This window comes from Nyctereutes procyonoides, unplaced genomic scaffold (genome assembly GCF_905146905.1).
Source record: "Nyctereutes procyonoides isolate TBG_1078 unplaced genomic scaffold, NYPRO_anot_genome, whole genome shotgun sequence".
NCBI classification, from domain to species: domain Eukaryota; kingdom Metazoa; phylum Chordata; class Mammalia; order Carnivora; family Canidae; genus Nyctereutes; species Nyctereutes procyonoides.
In genome coordinates, this window is record NW_026575020.1 from 56,781,633 (window position 1) to 56,796,967 (window position 15,335).

The following is a 15,335-nucleotide window of genomic DNA, read 5'->3' on the forward strand; positions in this document are numbered from 1 at the left end:
AGCACTCCGGGCCTACTCTGGGCATGTATTATTTAGGCATCCCCTCTGCCTTATGCGAGCATTTGTCCTCTGTTAAGCTCAGATCTTTGTTTTCCGATTCCCGATACCCAGACAAGCAAACGGGACACACCTTGGGTGAACTGCACTGTTCATTCTGCTGTGACTACATTTATTGTATCAGACTCTGCCAGAGGCGTAGTGCATAAAGCTTAGACCGACTGCCTTGCCCCAGACTGGCAGGATGAGGGGCACACACGCTACCAGTCAGGGAGCTGGCTGGCTGCGTAACAAAGGCTGAAACAGCAGAGGCTTACGCAACAGAGAGATTAATTTCTCTTCTGCTTCCCTGTCCATGTATAAGCAATCGTGATGGCCCAGCAAGGGGGGACACACAGTGTGCTCCGTTGCTGCTCGGGCATCCTCCCCATGCAGCATCCGTTTCATGAGAGAAGACGGCTGCTGCGGCTCCTGCCATCACATCTGCACTCTAACTGGGGGAAGGGGCAGGAGGGCCCCGCATCGGCCCTAGCTGTTTGGGGAGGCGAGGGGGCACCGTGGGTCAACTCACTTGCCCCCAAAATGAGCCCACTGCGGCTGTCTGATTGTGTCAGCTGGCGGTGCGCGTGCCCCTTGCCCACTCTGCGTCTAGTTACGTCGCGTCGGTTGCTTGACCTCAGCCATGGCTGGGGCCGCGTCCATCACAGCAACGGGCAAATGTTATAAATCAGGCGTTTCCCCGCCGCCGATGCTGGGGCAGGTCATTCAGCGTCTCCCAGCATGCCCTGCGTCAGCCCTGTCTTTCATCCTTCCTTCACCAAGGTCTTCCTGAAGGGTTTGAGTCCTGGTCTCTGTTTTAATAGGGGGTTCCTATTGCCCAGTACTTCCCTCCTTTCGACGATCTTGCTTTGCCTCGGGGGTCACCGCTCCGCACGTCAGGCCCTCCTGCTCAGAACCGAGTGGGGAGATGGGGGAGGACGCAGGATCCACAGCCGTGGTGCTGTGCTGGGGGCCACGGACAACGGCAACTTGGCCAGATGGGATGGGCGCTCTGCGTGTTCACCTGAGGTCACAGGTCCCCAACGGGACAACGCTGGCCTCCTTCTGGATGGGGGTGACCTAGATCACTTGCAATCGAGCGGGAACCTCTCAGGCCCCGGGCTTGCACACCCTGCTGGCCCAGAGGACCGCATGCGCCACGTGGGCTCCGCCAGTTGCCTTCTCTCCGGCCGTGGGGTGGGCCAGGGGCCTGTCGAGATGTGCTGACGCCTGGTGATTCGCGGGCCTGGAATGTCCACGTTTACCTCCTTGGAGACGATGCCCCTGGTACCAAAGGCCCCGGGGATTTGTGTGCGGGTCTGCTCTCTGCCGAGGGTGCTGCGGCTTCGGATTCCCCTGCCCCGCCCTGCCCTCGGGGCCCAGCAGCTCCAGATGTGTGCTCGTGCTTGGGCAGGAGGGCGGGCTTGGGCCGGGCCTGTGGCCATGTGGATGGAACAAGCCTCAGGATCCAGACTCCACGGTCTCTGGGACCCATGTAGACGTGGCCGCCTCTGGAATATCCCCGCCCCCATCCCCGAGGGGAGAGATTTCTCTCTGCTGGAGAACAGCTGTCAAGACAAGGTAGCCCATCTGGCCGGCAGGACGGCGGGGGCACAGGCAGGGGATGCCCATCGCTTCCTTCTTCCGCCGGCTGTGTCTTCCCTGTGGCAGGAGAGAACTGTCACTCCCCCAGGCTGGTCCTCTGCTCCACAAACCCCGCCTCCCGATGCCCACTGCCTGGCTTCCCCCTCCTGCGAGTGAATGGTTCAGGTCAGGGGCTGCCCCGGTGGTTGGGAAAACCCACGGGAGGGCCCAGGAGAGAGTCCCTCCACCCAGGGGGTTCCAGGGAGGCTTCTTAGAAGTGGCATCTGAGCTGAGAACACGAAGGTATGAGAATGAGCTGGCCAAGGGACGCCTGGGTGGCTTAGGCAGTGAAGCGTCCGACTCTTGATCTCAGGTCCTGGTCTCGGGGTCATGAGTTTATTTATTTATTTTTTTTTAAGACTTTTTTTTTTAATTTTTATTTTTATTTATTTTTTATTTTATGATAGTTACAGAGAGAGAGAGAGAGAGAGAGAGAGAGAGAGGCAGAGACATAGGCAGAGGGAGAAGCAGGCTCCATGCACTGGGAGCCCGACATGGGATTCGATCCCGGGTCTCCAGGATCGCGCCCTGGGCCAAAGGCAGACGCCAAACCGCTGCGCCACCCAGGGATCCCGGGGTCATGAGTTTAAGCAGGGCATGGAGACTACTTAAAAAAAAATTAAAAAAAAAAAAAAAAAAAAAAGAATGAGCCAGCCGAGGAGGGTGGGAGGGCCTACAGGCAGAGGGAACAGCAAGGGACAGGTACAGAGGTGTGACGCTGGGTGTCGGGAACCAGGAGCAGCTGGGTGGGAGCAGAGGCTGTGGAGAAGCACAGCGAGAGGAGGCAGGAGTGGCTGGCGGAGTCGGAGCGCCCGGCACAGCCGGGTGGGCCCCGCTGGGCTCTTGCTCAGAATAGGGAGCCGGTGACGGGTCGCAGGTGCATTCCAGGAGGGGTGTCCCACCAGCAGCTCCAAGTGAGGCTGGGAGTAGAGGGCACCCTGGGCAGGGACGTCAGCTTGCGGCCTGCACGTTTCCTCCCTAGAGCTGTGGCCAAGCGTGTGAGAGGGCTGAGCGTTCGGCGGTAACAGAAGACACCCCGAACCTGTCTCCGACCTGCTGCCGTCGCAGGGGTGCCCGGGTGGCCCGCAGAGGCCTTGGGGCTGTCTCTTGCTGGTTCTCTCTGGCCGGTTCGCCCCCTCCGCTCCCCATCTGCAGGAGTCTCCCGGAACCCTGTCAGTCTCGAGATGGGCAGGCACCCAGGGAACCAAAGAGACACAGGGGAGACTCCCGTTTGTGCCAGGGGCCCCGACATAGACAGTCTAGGGAAGCCTCTGCACCAGGCAGCTTTTGCCCTTGGGGCTGGTCCGTCACCCCCCTGGGAGGGGCCCTCAGCCCAGTCTTGTCATCCCAGGGAGTGACTCACGCTGGGGGCGGGGGGGAGCAGAGCACCAGGGGGGCGTTGGGGGGGTAATAGCAAACCCATTACGTCCCCGTCCCTGAGGTCACTTCACATGAGGGACAAATGGTTCATTGAGGTTGCTCCACTGCCGGCTGGCCCCGGTGGCCCTGGCAGTGGGGAGGTTGCATTATCCAGGAAAGTGGTACCAGATTGTCGGGAGGGGACCCGGCCAGCCTCCCTCCCACGCAGGGCACTCTGTTCCCAAGGCTCCGGGCCAAGACCGAGAGGCGGCCGCGCAGGTACAGTGTGGCCCCGTGGCCACCCTCCCCTGGGGATCCTGGCGGGCCAAGGGGCGCATCTGGTGGTATGAAACCTCGTGTCAGCTCGTGGTGGGCGGGAGCGGCAAGCAGAGTCCAGCCCCCGGGGAGCCCCACACTTTGGTTACTGACATCGGGCCCCTTGTCCCCAGACGCGGTGCTCAGCAGCATCTGCTGAGTGAGGGGGCTGGCCCCTCTTCTTTCTTCTCCATCCTTCCGTGGAGGTGTAGAGAGGGCAATGCATGGTCCGAGATGCTTGGGGATAGTGAGGAGGAGGAGAAAGAAGAGGAGGGGGAGAGGCTGGGGCTGAGGACCTGCCTGCTCAAGATTTTTTTTTTTAAGATTTTATTTATTTATTCATGAGAAATGCAGAGAGAGGCAGACACAAGCAGAGGGAGAAGCAAGAAGCCTGATGCGGGACTTGATCCCAGGACCCCAGGATCATTCCTTGGGTGGAAGGGGGCACTCACCACTGAGCCACCCAGGCGTCCCCTGGCTCAAGATTCCGTCTCAAAATATGTGTGGCTTCTTCCGGCTGAGCCCAGAGAGGCCTGGGCCGGACAGGGGCCAATGATGCACCCAGCCTTCGCCTTCGCTCTGCCCCCACAGCCCGACCCTGGGCCTGCCCCCTGGGTGGACTTCTGGAGCACCCAGGGGCCCCGAGGTCACTGGCTGATGGGGGCGGGGGGGTGTCCAGAGCCTGGGTGTGCCTAGACATGTGCGCCTCCTCTGTCTCCTGCTTCTAGGGATGGGCGCCAGCTCTGCAGCCCTGGGCTCACGGGCTGGCTTCTGGGGACGCTTCCCCACAGCGGCCACCTGATGGAAAACCAGTTCCCTTCCAGGCCCCAGAGCCAACCCTGGTCTTTCCCTTGCAAGCTTCCACAGTCAGGTTTCCACCTTGGCCACCGACAGATGGCCGCATGGGAGCTGGTGTCCCCTGAGGGGCTGCTCCTGCAGCACTCCCGGGGGGCCAGCGTCTCAGTCCCCATCCCAGAATGGAGCAGCAGGGGCCCCGGACTCCAGGCAAGGGCTGTGTGTGCCCCGAATCCTGAGGACCCTTGTGAGAGTGTGCAGGGTGGGGTGGTGGGGAGGCTCCCCCTTCCCTGCCCTCCCTGCGTGGACGGCTGCCACCCTGAGCCGCGGCCCCCTCTCCTCCCACCTGCCTGCTGGCTGTTGGACACGTGGCCCGAGTCCAAGGGGGCAGGCGGACAGACAGCTCCCTGAGGACAACGTCCCCTCGGTCACTGCGGCGACTTTAAAAATAAGTTTGGCCACAGAGGGCCTGTTGCCCTTTCTTCTCTGCTTGGATCCTGCTCAGATCCTGTTGTGCCTGCTGACGTGGAGCTGGGGGGAGGCCGGTGACTCAGCCCTCGTCCCCACACTGCAGCGGTGGCGAGCTGCCTCCAGCCTCTGAGCTCTCGGAGCCGGGTGTCTGCTGGGGAGACGCGGCGAGGAGGTCGGGACACTGCGGGCACAGCCTGTCCTCTGGCCTGTGTGGCCTGGCCAGGTGTCCTGGCAGCCCCAGGGCTGAGGTGTCTGCAGGTGGCACAGCCACTTGCTACTTTGGGGCCGGGTGGGTGCCAGGCCGGCCACTCCTTCGAGACCCCTTGTGTGACTCTGGAGCTCCTGGGAGGGCAAGAGTGGTTTTGTTTTCTTCCCCATCAGCTGGGGTACAGGGGATGCTGCGTGCCCCCCAGCCCGTCCCTGTACCTCTAGCCTCTCAGATGGGCTCCTGGCGGGTGGGGGACTCTAGTCCCTCCCAAAGCCCCGTCTTGGGGGCTGGAGTAGGAACAGACTGTGTGTAGAGGGAACAGAGCAGAATAAAGGATGAGTCACGTCTTCCTCCTCCTCCATCCTATCTGGGCCATAGCTCACCCAGCCCATGGTGGGCGGGGGGGGCCCAGACACCCGTATTTGCCAACCCAGAGCCCGTTGGACGTGCCAATAAACAAAAGATGCGCCGGAGCCACAGACAGAGTCCAGCTGGCAAGAACCACCTCGCAGTGTCACAGTTTGGAGCACCGGGGCTCTTGTCCCTCTGTGTCGGCAGCCACTGCCCTGCGGTGGCTCCCGTGGTCCCGCTGGCTTTCACATCCCCCCAGTCAAAGTTGCAAGTGAAACTGAAAATGGGAGGGCCCGGCAGGGCTGCAGGCCCCCCACCCCTGCACCCCCGGAGCTGCCGGGGTCCCGAGCATCTGTCAGCCCGGCCGGGGATGGGGGTGCCCGGGCAGGGCAGCGGCCCCGGAGCAGAGAGCTGGCCTGGGTCCTGCCGGCCTGCAGCTTCCTTCTGGGACTCGAAAGCCTGAATTTAGAAGAGTCACACTTTGTTTAAAAAGCTCCCTTGCGGGAACCCTGGGTGGCGCAGCGGTTTGGCGCCTGCCTTTGGCCCGGGGCGCGATCCTGGAGACCCGGGATCGAATCCCACGTCGGGCTTCCCGTGTATGGAGCCTGCTTCTCCTTCTGCCTGTGTCTCTGCCTCTCTCTCTCTCTCTGTGACTATCATAAATAAATAAAAATTAAAAAAATTAAAAAAAAAAAAAAAGCTCCCTTGCCTCTGAGATAAGGCCCGGGCTGCTGTGGTCAGGGTTTGCTGTAAATTCTCTGAACAAAGCGGGCTGGGGCGCGAGCTGGGGAACCTGGGGAACAGATTAATCACGCGCCTAAGAAACCGGCATTCCCCTTTGAAGTGAAACCTTATGGTTGCATTTAAGCAGCCGGGCAGATGGTGTGAGGGTGTCGTGTAGCCTACACGCTGGTGAAATGTCAGCTGTACCCACAGACGGGCGTCACGGGGAGACTCAAAATCCAGCAACCTGGGAGATGCGGTGGTCTGAGGGCCTAGTAAAGGGAGACGTGGGGGTCCTGGAGCCGGGGTCCGGGTGTAGACGGTGCCCTGCCTGTCATCCTGAGTGCCGGGGCTGGGGCAGGTCCGCACGGTGGCTGGCAGGGAGTCCGCGTGAGTTCTGAATGTCCCCCCTCCGCTGCCCGCCGTGGGCTGATTCCCCGTCAGGAGCCACCCTGCAGGGGAGACTGAACGTCGTCTTTCCACAGGGGCTTGACAGGTTCTTGGGGAGTCGGGAGGCGAGGAAGCCACCGGAGGACCCTGCGATGGTCGCTCTGATGTTTAAGACACTAACAACAGACAGGGAGTCGGTGGGGCGGGGTGTGGGTGGGCAGGGCGGGGGGACACCATGGGGATGCCGCCCAGGCAGACGGAATAGCTGATGCAAATGTCCTGAGGCAGAAGGCGGTGTGAAGAAGGCGGCCGGTGCGGAGGCCAGCTGGACAGGGGCCAGGGCCGCGGGGCCGGCGACCGCAGTAAGGAGTGTGCGCTTAGAGGGTCTCAGGGGGCACCAGGCCGTGGGTGGGGACTCTGATCCCACAGCCTCACTGACATCCAGATGGAGGGAAGCAGGAGTAGAAGCAGCGAGCGCATCACTTAGGAGGCTCTGCGGGAGGGAGAGGGTCCCAGTGGGACCACGGCCAAGTTGTCAAATTTTGAGGTGTTTTGCGAGCCGGTGGTTCGGCGCAACCTCTGTCAGCGATTTATTCGTGTATTCTGTGAAAAATATAGTTAATATTTTATGGGATATATAAAATTAAAAAAAATAAGTTATGTAGAAATCGTGGCTTGAAATTAAGTGACACGGCATTACCGTGGGATCCAGCAGTTTACCTTCTGGGTGAATGCCCCAAAAGCCTTAAAGCGGGGCTCAGAGAGACGTGCGCACCCAGGTTATTCACAACAGCCAAAAAAGTGGGAGCAGCCCAAGTGTCCGTCGAGGGGCGAATGGATGGATAAACAAAATATGTTGTGTCCGGGCAACGGGGTATCAGCCGTGGAAGGAAGGAAATCCTGATGCACTCGGCCACGTGGATGAACCCCGAGGACGTCATGCTAAGTGAACTACGCCAGACACATAAGGGAAACACTGTACGGCGTCACTTGCACGACGTTCCCCGGAGCAGCCAAATTCACAGAGACAGAAGGTGGAGTTGCTGTGGGCCCGGGGGAGCCGAGGGGGACACAGGGATTCCGGCTCAATGGAAAGAGGGGTTTCAGTTTGGGCAGATGCCTGCCGTCCTGGGAATGGGCATATGGACGGGCGCAGGGCAGCGCGGACGCTGTTACGTAGATGTTAGCGCGATAAAAAAAAAAAAAAGATGCGTCGTAGACCTGCTGCACCGTGACGGTTACTTGCCGGAGCTTCCCAGCTGTGCCTTGGATGGTTGTCACGCTGGCAGCTCAGAATTGGCCAGGGTGGGAGTATTTACACCACAGAAATAGGCAAGTGCTACGTAATTATCAGGTGGGATTTTTTTTTTTAATTTAAAAATTTTTTAATTTACTTTTTTTACCCCCCAGACTCGTTAAACGTGAGGTAGCATATACCACTGGAAGGGGGGGCGTGGACCTGCACTGGGGGCACTTGAGGTCCGAAGCAGCCCGATGACCCACAGATATTTGGGAGGTGGAAACTCATTGATGGCCTGGATGTGGGGCTGAGGGAAACAGGCCTAGACACCTGGCCTGAGTCTCTAGGTGGATGGTGGGACCATTTACAAAGATGATGGACTTAGGGAGTGCGGGGAGGGGGGTGATGGAGCTCAGGGAAGCCCTACTGTGCGCCAGGCCCGGGCAAGGCCGAGACCATGGGCGCCTGCCCTGGACTTTGAGGAAACAGATGGTCCACTTAACAGGGTGTCCTGTCCAAAGGCCCAGGGCGGCTGGGCAGCGAGCCACCGACCTCCCTCTACTCCCCAGTCCCCACAGGGAACCCCAGGTCATGGATACCGAGGTTGAGCCAAATGGCTGTTTCCGCCCATTGACTTCCTCCTTCCCTCTTTCCCAAGGCTCGTCCCACCGGTGCCTGACCCGTGGGGTTTCTCTCCACGCCATTCTCTTCTTCCCATTTCCAGAAAGGCTTAGAACTGGACTTCACATTACACCCTTCTTACCCACCCCTGGCCCTCAGCCATTCTTATTAAAACGTGTCACTGGTTGCCCGAGTGTCCCCAGCGCCCCCCCATCCCTTCAGGGCGGCCACCTGCTGGACAGCGTCCCTTATCTCCAGCGGGTTTTGCGGCTCACGGACCTCTTTGGGGTGAAAGTCTGTAGAGCGTCTGGGGGCCACTGTTTCAAAGGACACATGCGGGGGGCTTGATGCAGCAGCAATGTCATCTCTCACGGTTCTAGAGGCCAGAAGCCCCAAACAAGGTGTCAGCAGGGCCTCGCTCCCTCTCCCTCTGAAGGCTCGGGGGAAGGATCCTTCTTCACCATTTCCAGCCTCTGTGGTCCCAAGTGCCCCTGGCTCGTGGCCACATCTCTCCAATCTCTGCCTTCACAGGGCTTCACTGTGTCTCCTCCTTCTTGGGCTCTTAGAGGGACACTTGTCATTGGATTTAGCGGCCATCCAGGGTGATCTTTTCTCGAGACCCTCACCTTCATTACACCTGCAGAGATCCTCGTACCGAATCGGGTCCCATTCTGAGGTTCGGGTGGACGTGTGTTTTTGGAGCACCCACCGCAGGTCTCATGGGGGACCCGGGGAGGTGGGTGGCCCCTCCGGTGTCCCCTATAATCATACTTTCCCCTTGAGCCAGGCCTACAGTCCGGCCTTCTCCATGGCGTTGGAAGAGTGCACTGTTGCAGAATGCGGACGCCTTCGAGTTCTGTTTTTCTTGCCAAATTTCAGCTTGCTTTCCTCTCTGCTGCTGCTGCTGACTTTATCTGCCCAGCGCCCCCGCCAGGATTGCCCGTCCCCGCCCCGACCCTGACTGTTCTGCCCTGAGAAGGGGGCTAGGGACCCCTCACATCCCCATGAGGATCAGGGCCTCCTCAAGTCCTGGAGCTGTGGGCTGGATGCAGCCATCGGAGGTGATCAAAGGCGGGAACTAGACAGGGCCGGGTGGATGATGCCAGCTGAGAAAGAGATGCCCGAGAAGCTGCCGGATTGTCTTCGAGTTTGGAGAAGGTGATTATTATGTGGAGGGTGGTGCCCAGCTGTTTCCCATCTCCTCTGAGGACAGAAAAAAAAAAAAAAAAGAGGAAATAAATGATGTACAATTAGAGCAGTTGGTTAGATACAAGGGTGAACTTCCTGGCTGGGAGTGTGGCCAAGCGCAGGGTTGGGTTTCCGGAGGGAATATGGGGAATCTCCTTACCTGGAGGTGTCGAGGCCTGGCAGTGGTGGCCCCAGTGGTTAAACCGAAGGCGGGGGGTGTGGAACCGGATGGACTCTGGAGCGCAGTCATGCCAACATGGGGTGCTTTCTGGCCGGAGAGGCCGGTCCCCTCCTGCCATTGTCTTTGGGTTCCCACAGGGGGGCATTTTGGGGGAGGCGTGCACCCTGGCTGGGCTTCCCGAGGAGATAAGCATAGGTCTGTCCAGCTCCACCATGAATGGACGTGAATAGTGCACAATAGGCTGAGCCTATGCTAATCTGCTGGAGCTCCATGCCAGCACCCTGGGAGAACAATCACATGGGTGTGTCTACACTCCCCAGGTGCTTTTTATAAAAACATGGGACAATAATGCTGTGGCCCAGCATCCTCCCAGGGGCCTGTGCAGTTAGGCGCTGCTTTTTAGGGCTGGCGGACCACCAACCTCCCAAATGCTGGGTGGACAGGTGGCCCAGAGGGTTGGGGTGTCAGGCTGGAGGCCCAGGTGCTGGCTGTCAAACACTGAATGCCAGGGCTGCTGTGAAAGCCAGTGGGGCACTATTCATGCCAGTGGTGACTCCCTTTTTGAAACCCCGGGCTCCCGGGCAGATGAGGGTGTGTGCGCATCTGAAATGTCTGTGGTTTTGCAGTTCCATGTCCACAAACTCACTCGGTTGAAAATAGTTCAAAATATCCAAAGCATGAGGGAGGGAGTGACCACTTTTCTTAAAAAGAAAGAGGACGCGATCTTGTCTCCTTGATAGAGCCCACCAAGCCCAGTGCATTCCCAGAAAGAGGTGGGGAATGAGTGGGATGGCAGTCGGGCCTCGGCATCCGTCCGCAGCACATCTGGGATCTTTCCAGACCGGGGTTGTGGGGGCTGGGCTGGAAGTGGCGGGGACTGACCTGAGACCCGGTACCAGCTCTTGGGGGGCTCACAGGCTCTCACTTGTGAGAGGACCCGCCACCAGCAGGGAGGGTATATTCCCTGCCAGAGATTCTCACACCGGCGGGCTTGGGGCAGAGGTTCTGGGTGTCGGGTAATGAGGGGGGAGAGAGTAGGCCGGAGAGCCTACCTACCTAGCCAGGAGAGGGAGGGAGGCCCTCTCGGCTGTAGGTGCCAGCCCTGGAGGGCCCTTCCGGGGGTAGGGGGGTGGGGGGCTCCGTCCTTTTGCTTCTCAAGTCCCAACTGGTCCTGTTGGTCCCCAGCCTGCCTCCCTTGTAGGTGACGGGCTTTAATCCGTGTTTGCGAATGGATGGGCCGGTGTAGAAGTTGCTGTCCAGGAGGGCAAGAGCAGGCCTGAGGTGGGGCGCAGACAGGAGCCCCCCCCTCCGCATCCCGGAGCTCCTTCCTTCCGATGCTAGGGAGCATCTTCGCCTTTCCAGGGCGAGGACCCGCGTTTATGCTCGGCGGCCACCGAGCAGCCCCCCTCACGGTGGAAGCTGGGGGGGGGGGCGCACGTCCCGGGCTGCTCCTTCCCGACCCCCACGCGCCCCCTCCGGGTTGGCACCTTCTCCGCCACTGGGCTGGGACGGAGGGTGCAGCAGGGACCGTGCGTAGGCGGTGGGGGTGGGGAGTCCCTGGAGGGGGCGCCCCCCGGCCGGGGGGCCCACGCGAGTCCTGCGCGCCCCTCGCCCCGCGGCTCCGGGTGCACGGGCGGGTCCCCGCGGCCGCCAGCTCGCGGGTCCGGGCGGGCGCTTAACCCTTGCGGGCGCGAGCGCGGGAAGGCGGCGGCGGCGGCGGTGGCGGCGGCGGCGAACTTTGTTTGGCTGCGTAAATCCGGCCTCCCGCAGGCGGAGCCCCGCGCCCGGGGAAGGGGAGGCCTCGCCCCGGCCCACATCCGCCCACATCTGGCCGCCGCGGGGCGCCGGGGGAGGGGCCGGCCGTGGTCGCCGTCCCGGGGCGCCCAGGACTCGGCCTGTCCCCGCGGCCGCCCGGGCCGGCCCCCGCCCCCGCCCCCGCCCCCGCCCCCGCCCCCCCGGGCCGGCCGTGACGGGCGGGCGGAGCAGCCAGTGCGAGCGGGAGGCCGGGCGGTGCGCGAACCCGATCCCCGGGCGGCGGGGGCGGGGCGGGGCGGGGGCCGGAGCGCGGAGCCCAGGCCGGCGCCCGCCGCCTCCCCCATTCATTCGGCGCAGCCCGGGCCGAGGCGCGGCGGCCGAGGCCAGCTCTGCTCGGCGGGGCGCGGGCGCGGGCGCGGGGCGCGCGGGGTTGGGGCGCGGGGTTGGGGCGCGGGCGGGGCGCGGGGCGCAGGGCCCGGCCGCCGGGGCGCCTCCTCGCCGCCGCCCTCCGCGGCCACCATGTCCGACCCCGCGGTCAACGCGCAGCTGGACGGGATCATCTCCGACTTCGAAGGTGGGTGCCGGGCGCGCCCCGGGGCCGCGGAGGACGCGGTTGGGGGGTTCGGGTTCGGGGCGGCGCTGCCCCCGGCTTCCTCCCTTCGGTCGCGTCTGCGCGGCGACAGCCCCGAGGGCTCGCGGGGCACCGGGGAAGCGCCGGGCGCGGGCTCCGTGGCTGCGGCGCTGTCCGCCCCTTGGCCCTCGGGCCCCAGGCCCTGCGCCCGCCGCAGTCTCGGGCCGGACGCAGCCGAATTCCGGCCGGGGTGGGGGTGGGGTGGGGTGCGGGTGGGGGTGGGGTGCGGGTGGGGGTGGGGTGGGGTGCGGGCCGCCGAGCGGGGGGGGGGGGGCGCCCCGGGGCCGCAGCCACCCCCTGGAGTCGGGCGGCGGCGGAGGGGGCCCGCGGGCCGGGAGGGAGCGCGCTGGGCCCTCCCCCCTGGGGGTTTAGGAGCCTGCGGGCACTTGGGGGGGCTCCTTCCTCCGAGCCGCCGGGCTTCCCGGCCGAGTGTGTGTGCGCGCGGTGCGCCTCCGTGTGCGCCTCCGTGAGTCCTCGTGACCGCCTGTGGCTCTGCGTCCTGCGTCCTGGGAGTAAATAAAGCGGTCGGGTCGGGAGGGAAGCGCACACAATAGTCCGCGGCACTTCTGGGGCCGGAATCGTGAGGGGCGGGCCTGCCTCTGCTGGGACCCGGAGCCCCCGCCCCTCGCAGGGGCTTCCAGGCCGCCTTGGGCAGAGCCCTCCCGTGGGCCCGGCCTCGGGGAGGCTGGGCTGCAAGGAGCTGGAGAGGTCCCGGTGCCCCGCGGCGCCAGGAGGTCCTCTCCCGGCCCGGGCAGAGAGCTCTGCAGTGCACATGGTCCACCTGGGGGTCAGCCGCATCTGTGGGGACACTTCTGGGGACCAGAGCCTGGCCGGATCCCAAGCGGAGATGCTGCGGCTGCGATTTGGGGCCGGGCCTGGAGTGGTTTGAGCAGGGAGGGGTGTGAAGAGCCCAGAGGGCTGGGGTCCCGTGGCCGGCCTGCCCTGGCTCCGTAGAGGGAGCACTTTCGCGATTCTGGCGCTGAGCCCTGGACGAGGGGAGTTCTGGGGCCCCAGGGCGGTGATGGCTTATCCCCTGCTGTTTGGACATCTTGGGTAGCGTGCTCCTCCTGGGGTCTCCCCGCGTCTGCTTCGTCCTCTTTGGCCTTCTGATGCCCAGAGCCAGGCTCTCCTGCAGCCGCCCTCAAGGGCCTTTTATGTCCTAAATGTCCAAGTGCGGGAACCAGCGGGTCTAGAGACGGCTGCCCCCTTCAGGTGGCGCGCTGTGTGTCGCCTGTGGAGTTAGGTTGGCTTGCAGTCCCGGCCGGAAAGCGGAAAGCCTGGCGTTGGCAGCAGGGTCTGTGGGGAAGAGCAGTGGGACTCCACGGTAGCCCCGAGGCAGGACGGGGAGGCGGGGACGGAGGGGGTGTTGTGGTTTTACAGCTGTTAGATCGGGGCCATGCAGGCTGTTAGCATCTCTGCCTCGGGGTCCCCGTGTATAACTCCAGCCTGACCCCGAGGTGCACCCCATCTGGAGACACTGGCAGCCTCTGTGCTGCCTCCAGGCGGCAGCTTGACCCTCTCATTTGGTCAGAGACAATGGCCTCATTGAGACCATCCTGGTGCAACAGTTTGGCAGCCCTGTGGCTGCAGGGGGAGATCTCACTCTTGGGGAGCCCCTGGTTCCCTGTCTGCATCCGTCACCCTGCTGTGTGCACTGAAGGCAGAGGGGTCGGGCGTTAGAGCCCTCGGGGCTTCTGGGTGGAAGCGTGTGCAAGGGCCCTACGCGGCCAGCTGTCCAGCTCCAGGGCCCGGAGTGGCCTCCCGAAGGGCCCCAGGAGCTTGGGGTGGGGTTGCTTGCTGGGGGCTGAGCCTGGGAAGGCCGGACTTGGGGAAGGAGCCCGGAGAGGAGGAGGACAGCGCGGGACCGGGGCAACAGCGCCCCGATACAGTGTGGCAGTGCCCCGGTGCAGAAAGGTCGAGTGGAGGAGGCCGACCTTGGGCAAAAGGCAGAATTCTGTTGCGGGAGGGAGGGAGGGAGGGGAGCCTTCACGTCCCCGGGAGCCAGCAGAAGCGGGGGAGGCCGGAATGAGCTGGTCCATTGGAGAATGGGGCCCAAGGAGGGGCCAGTCGGAGCGGATCAGAGGGCCAGGCCAGGCGTCCCCGCCTGGAGTTCCGACTGTCCCGGGGAGGCCAGAGCAGCGCTGCAGGAGCGCTGGTCCGTGTCCGTGGGGCTGCCCACCGCTGTCTCGGGGTTTCTGTGAGGTAGGATGGAAGGGGTCAGGGAGGAGACCGCCAGCCCCACAGTCCTGGGGCCGGCGGACTCGGCCTGTCACCAGGCGCGTTCTCATTGCTGGAGAACAGAAGCCCCAGGGGCCACCCCCAAAGCCCAGCAGTTTCTGAGCCAGGGCATTGCTGCGGGTGATTGTCAATCCTTGGGCACTGGTCTTGGGGAGGTTTGGAGCTGGTGGTAGTGTCCGGCCCGGGTAGTGTGCCCCCTAGGGCGGGGGGGGGAAGGGGGTGGGGTGCAGGGTGGGTGTCCAGCCAGAGCAGCACGCCCCTGCAGGTGTGTGTGTGTGTGGGGTGTGTGGGTCAGCTGATGCCACACGTCCCGGCACATCTGCCCCTGGCCCTGGGGAGCGGCACCCTTCTCGTTTTGGCTCTGTCGCATTGTCGAGGTGACGTGGGGATTCAGCCCATACTCTACTGTGGATGTGTCTGTTGGCTGCGTGTCCTTCATGGGCACGAACGTCCCACACTGGCCTTTGTCTTCCCTTTGAGGGTGAACTCAGGGCTCTGTGGGGAACCCCCACGTGGGGGCAAGAAGAGGCTTTGCGTTTTGCTCCTGTGATTGTTTTTAGAGTTTTTTGATTCCTCCCTCTCCCCCCACCACGCAGATGGGCCTGGGACGGGGCGGCAGGAGGGGCGACTCCTTCCCCCATCGCTCGGGCCGGTGGAGGCCCTGAGCAGTTGTGGATCTGGTCCCGCGGAGGCCGTTACAAGTCTGGTCTTTGTGTAACAAAGCCCTTCCAAGTGCCAGCTGCCGGCCTGCTTTCCTCAGCCCTGGTTGCCGTAACCGTATTTGCACGCGGTGAAAGAATCCCGAAAGTCCTTGATGTTTGCTGAAACACAGTCTGGCCCAGGGCCTCGGGCACTCAGGTCCCCCAGCTGTGCCCTACTGCGGACAGGACAGGTTGTGGCCACCCAGACCCTCGGCTGGCTCCTCGGAGGACCCTCCCAGATGGTCCTGGAGGCTCTGGCCCAGGAGAGCAGGCCGGGGTGGGGGTGGGGGGAGTGCGGGTGCTGGGGGAGGGGCAAGGGGACCTCGCCAGCTGGCCCGACCAGCCAGCTCATCTGGGAGCCCAGGAGCCTCTGGGACGGGGGCTCCCTCGACTGCTGGATGCAGGAGCCCCTTTCCTCCCAGAGGGATAAGGCCTGTTGCTTGGTGATGGGTGCAGACCTGTCCCTAATTAATGCCCGTGGGCCTCTG

The 15,335-nt window shown here is 63.0% G+C and overlaps 1 protein-coding gene across 4 annotated transcripts in view; it reads left to right on the forward strand.

The window, feature by feature from the left end:
- The window catches only part of SEPTIN9 (septin 9), a 147,242-nt gene that overhangs the window by 47,534 nt on the left and 84,373 nt on the right, over nucleotides 1–15,335 (forward strand). The window contains exon 1 of one of the 4 annotated variants that reach the window (XM_055319870.1): nucleotides 11,734–11,851. The exons of the other annotated variants lie outside the window; for them this stretch is intronic. Within the exon in view, the coding sequence (XP_055175845.1) occupies nucleotides 11,797–11,851 (55 nt within the window). The 5' untranslated portion in view covers nucleotides 11,734–11,796. Of the gene's footprint in view, nucleotides 1–11,733; nucleotides 11,852–15,335 lie in introns of those variants that run through there. 4 annotated transcript variants of the gene reach the window in all.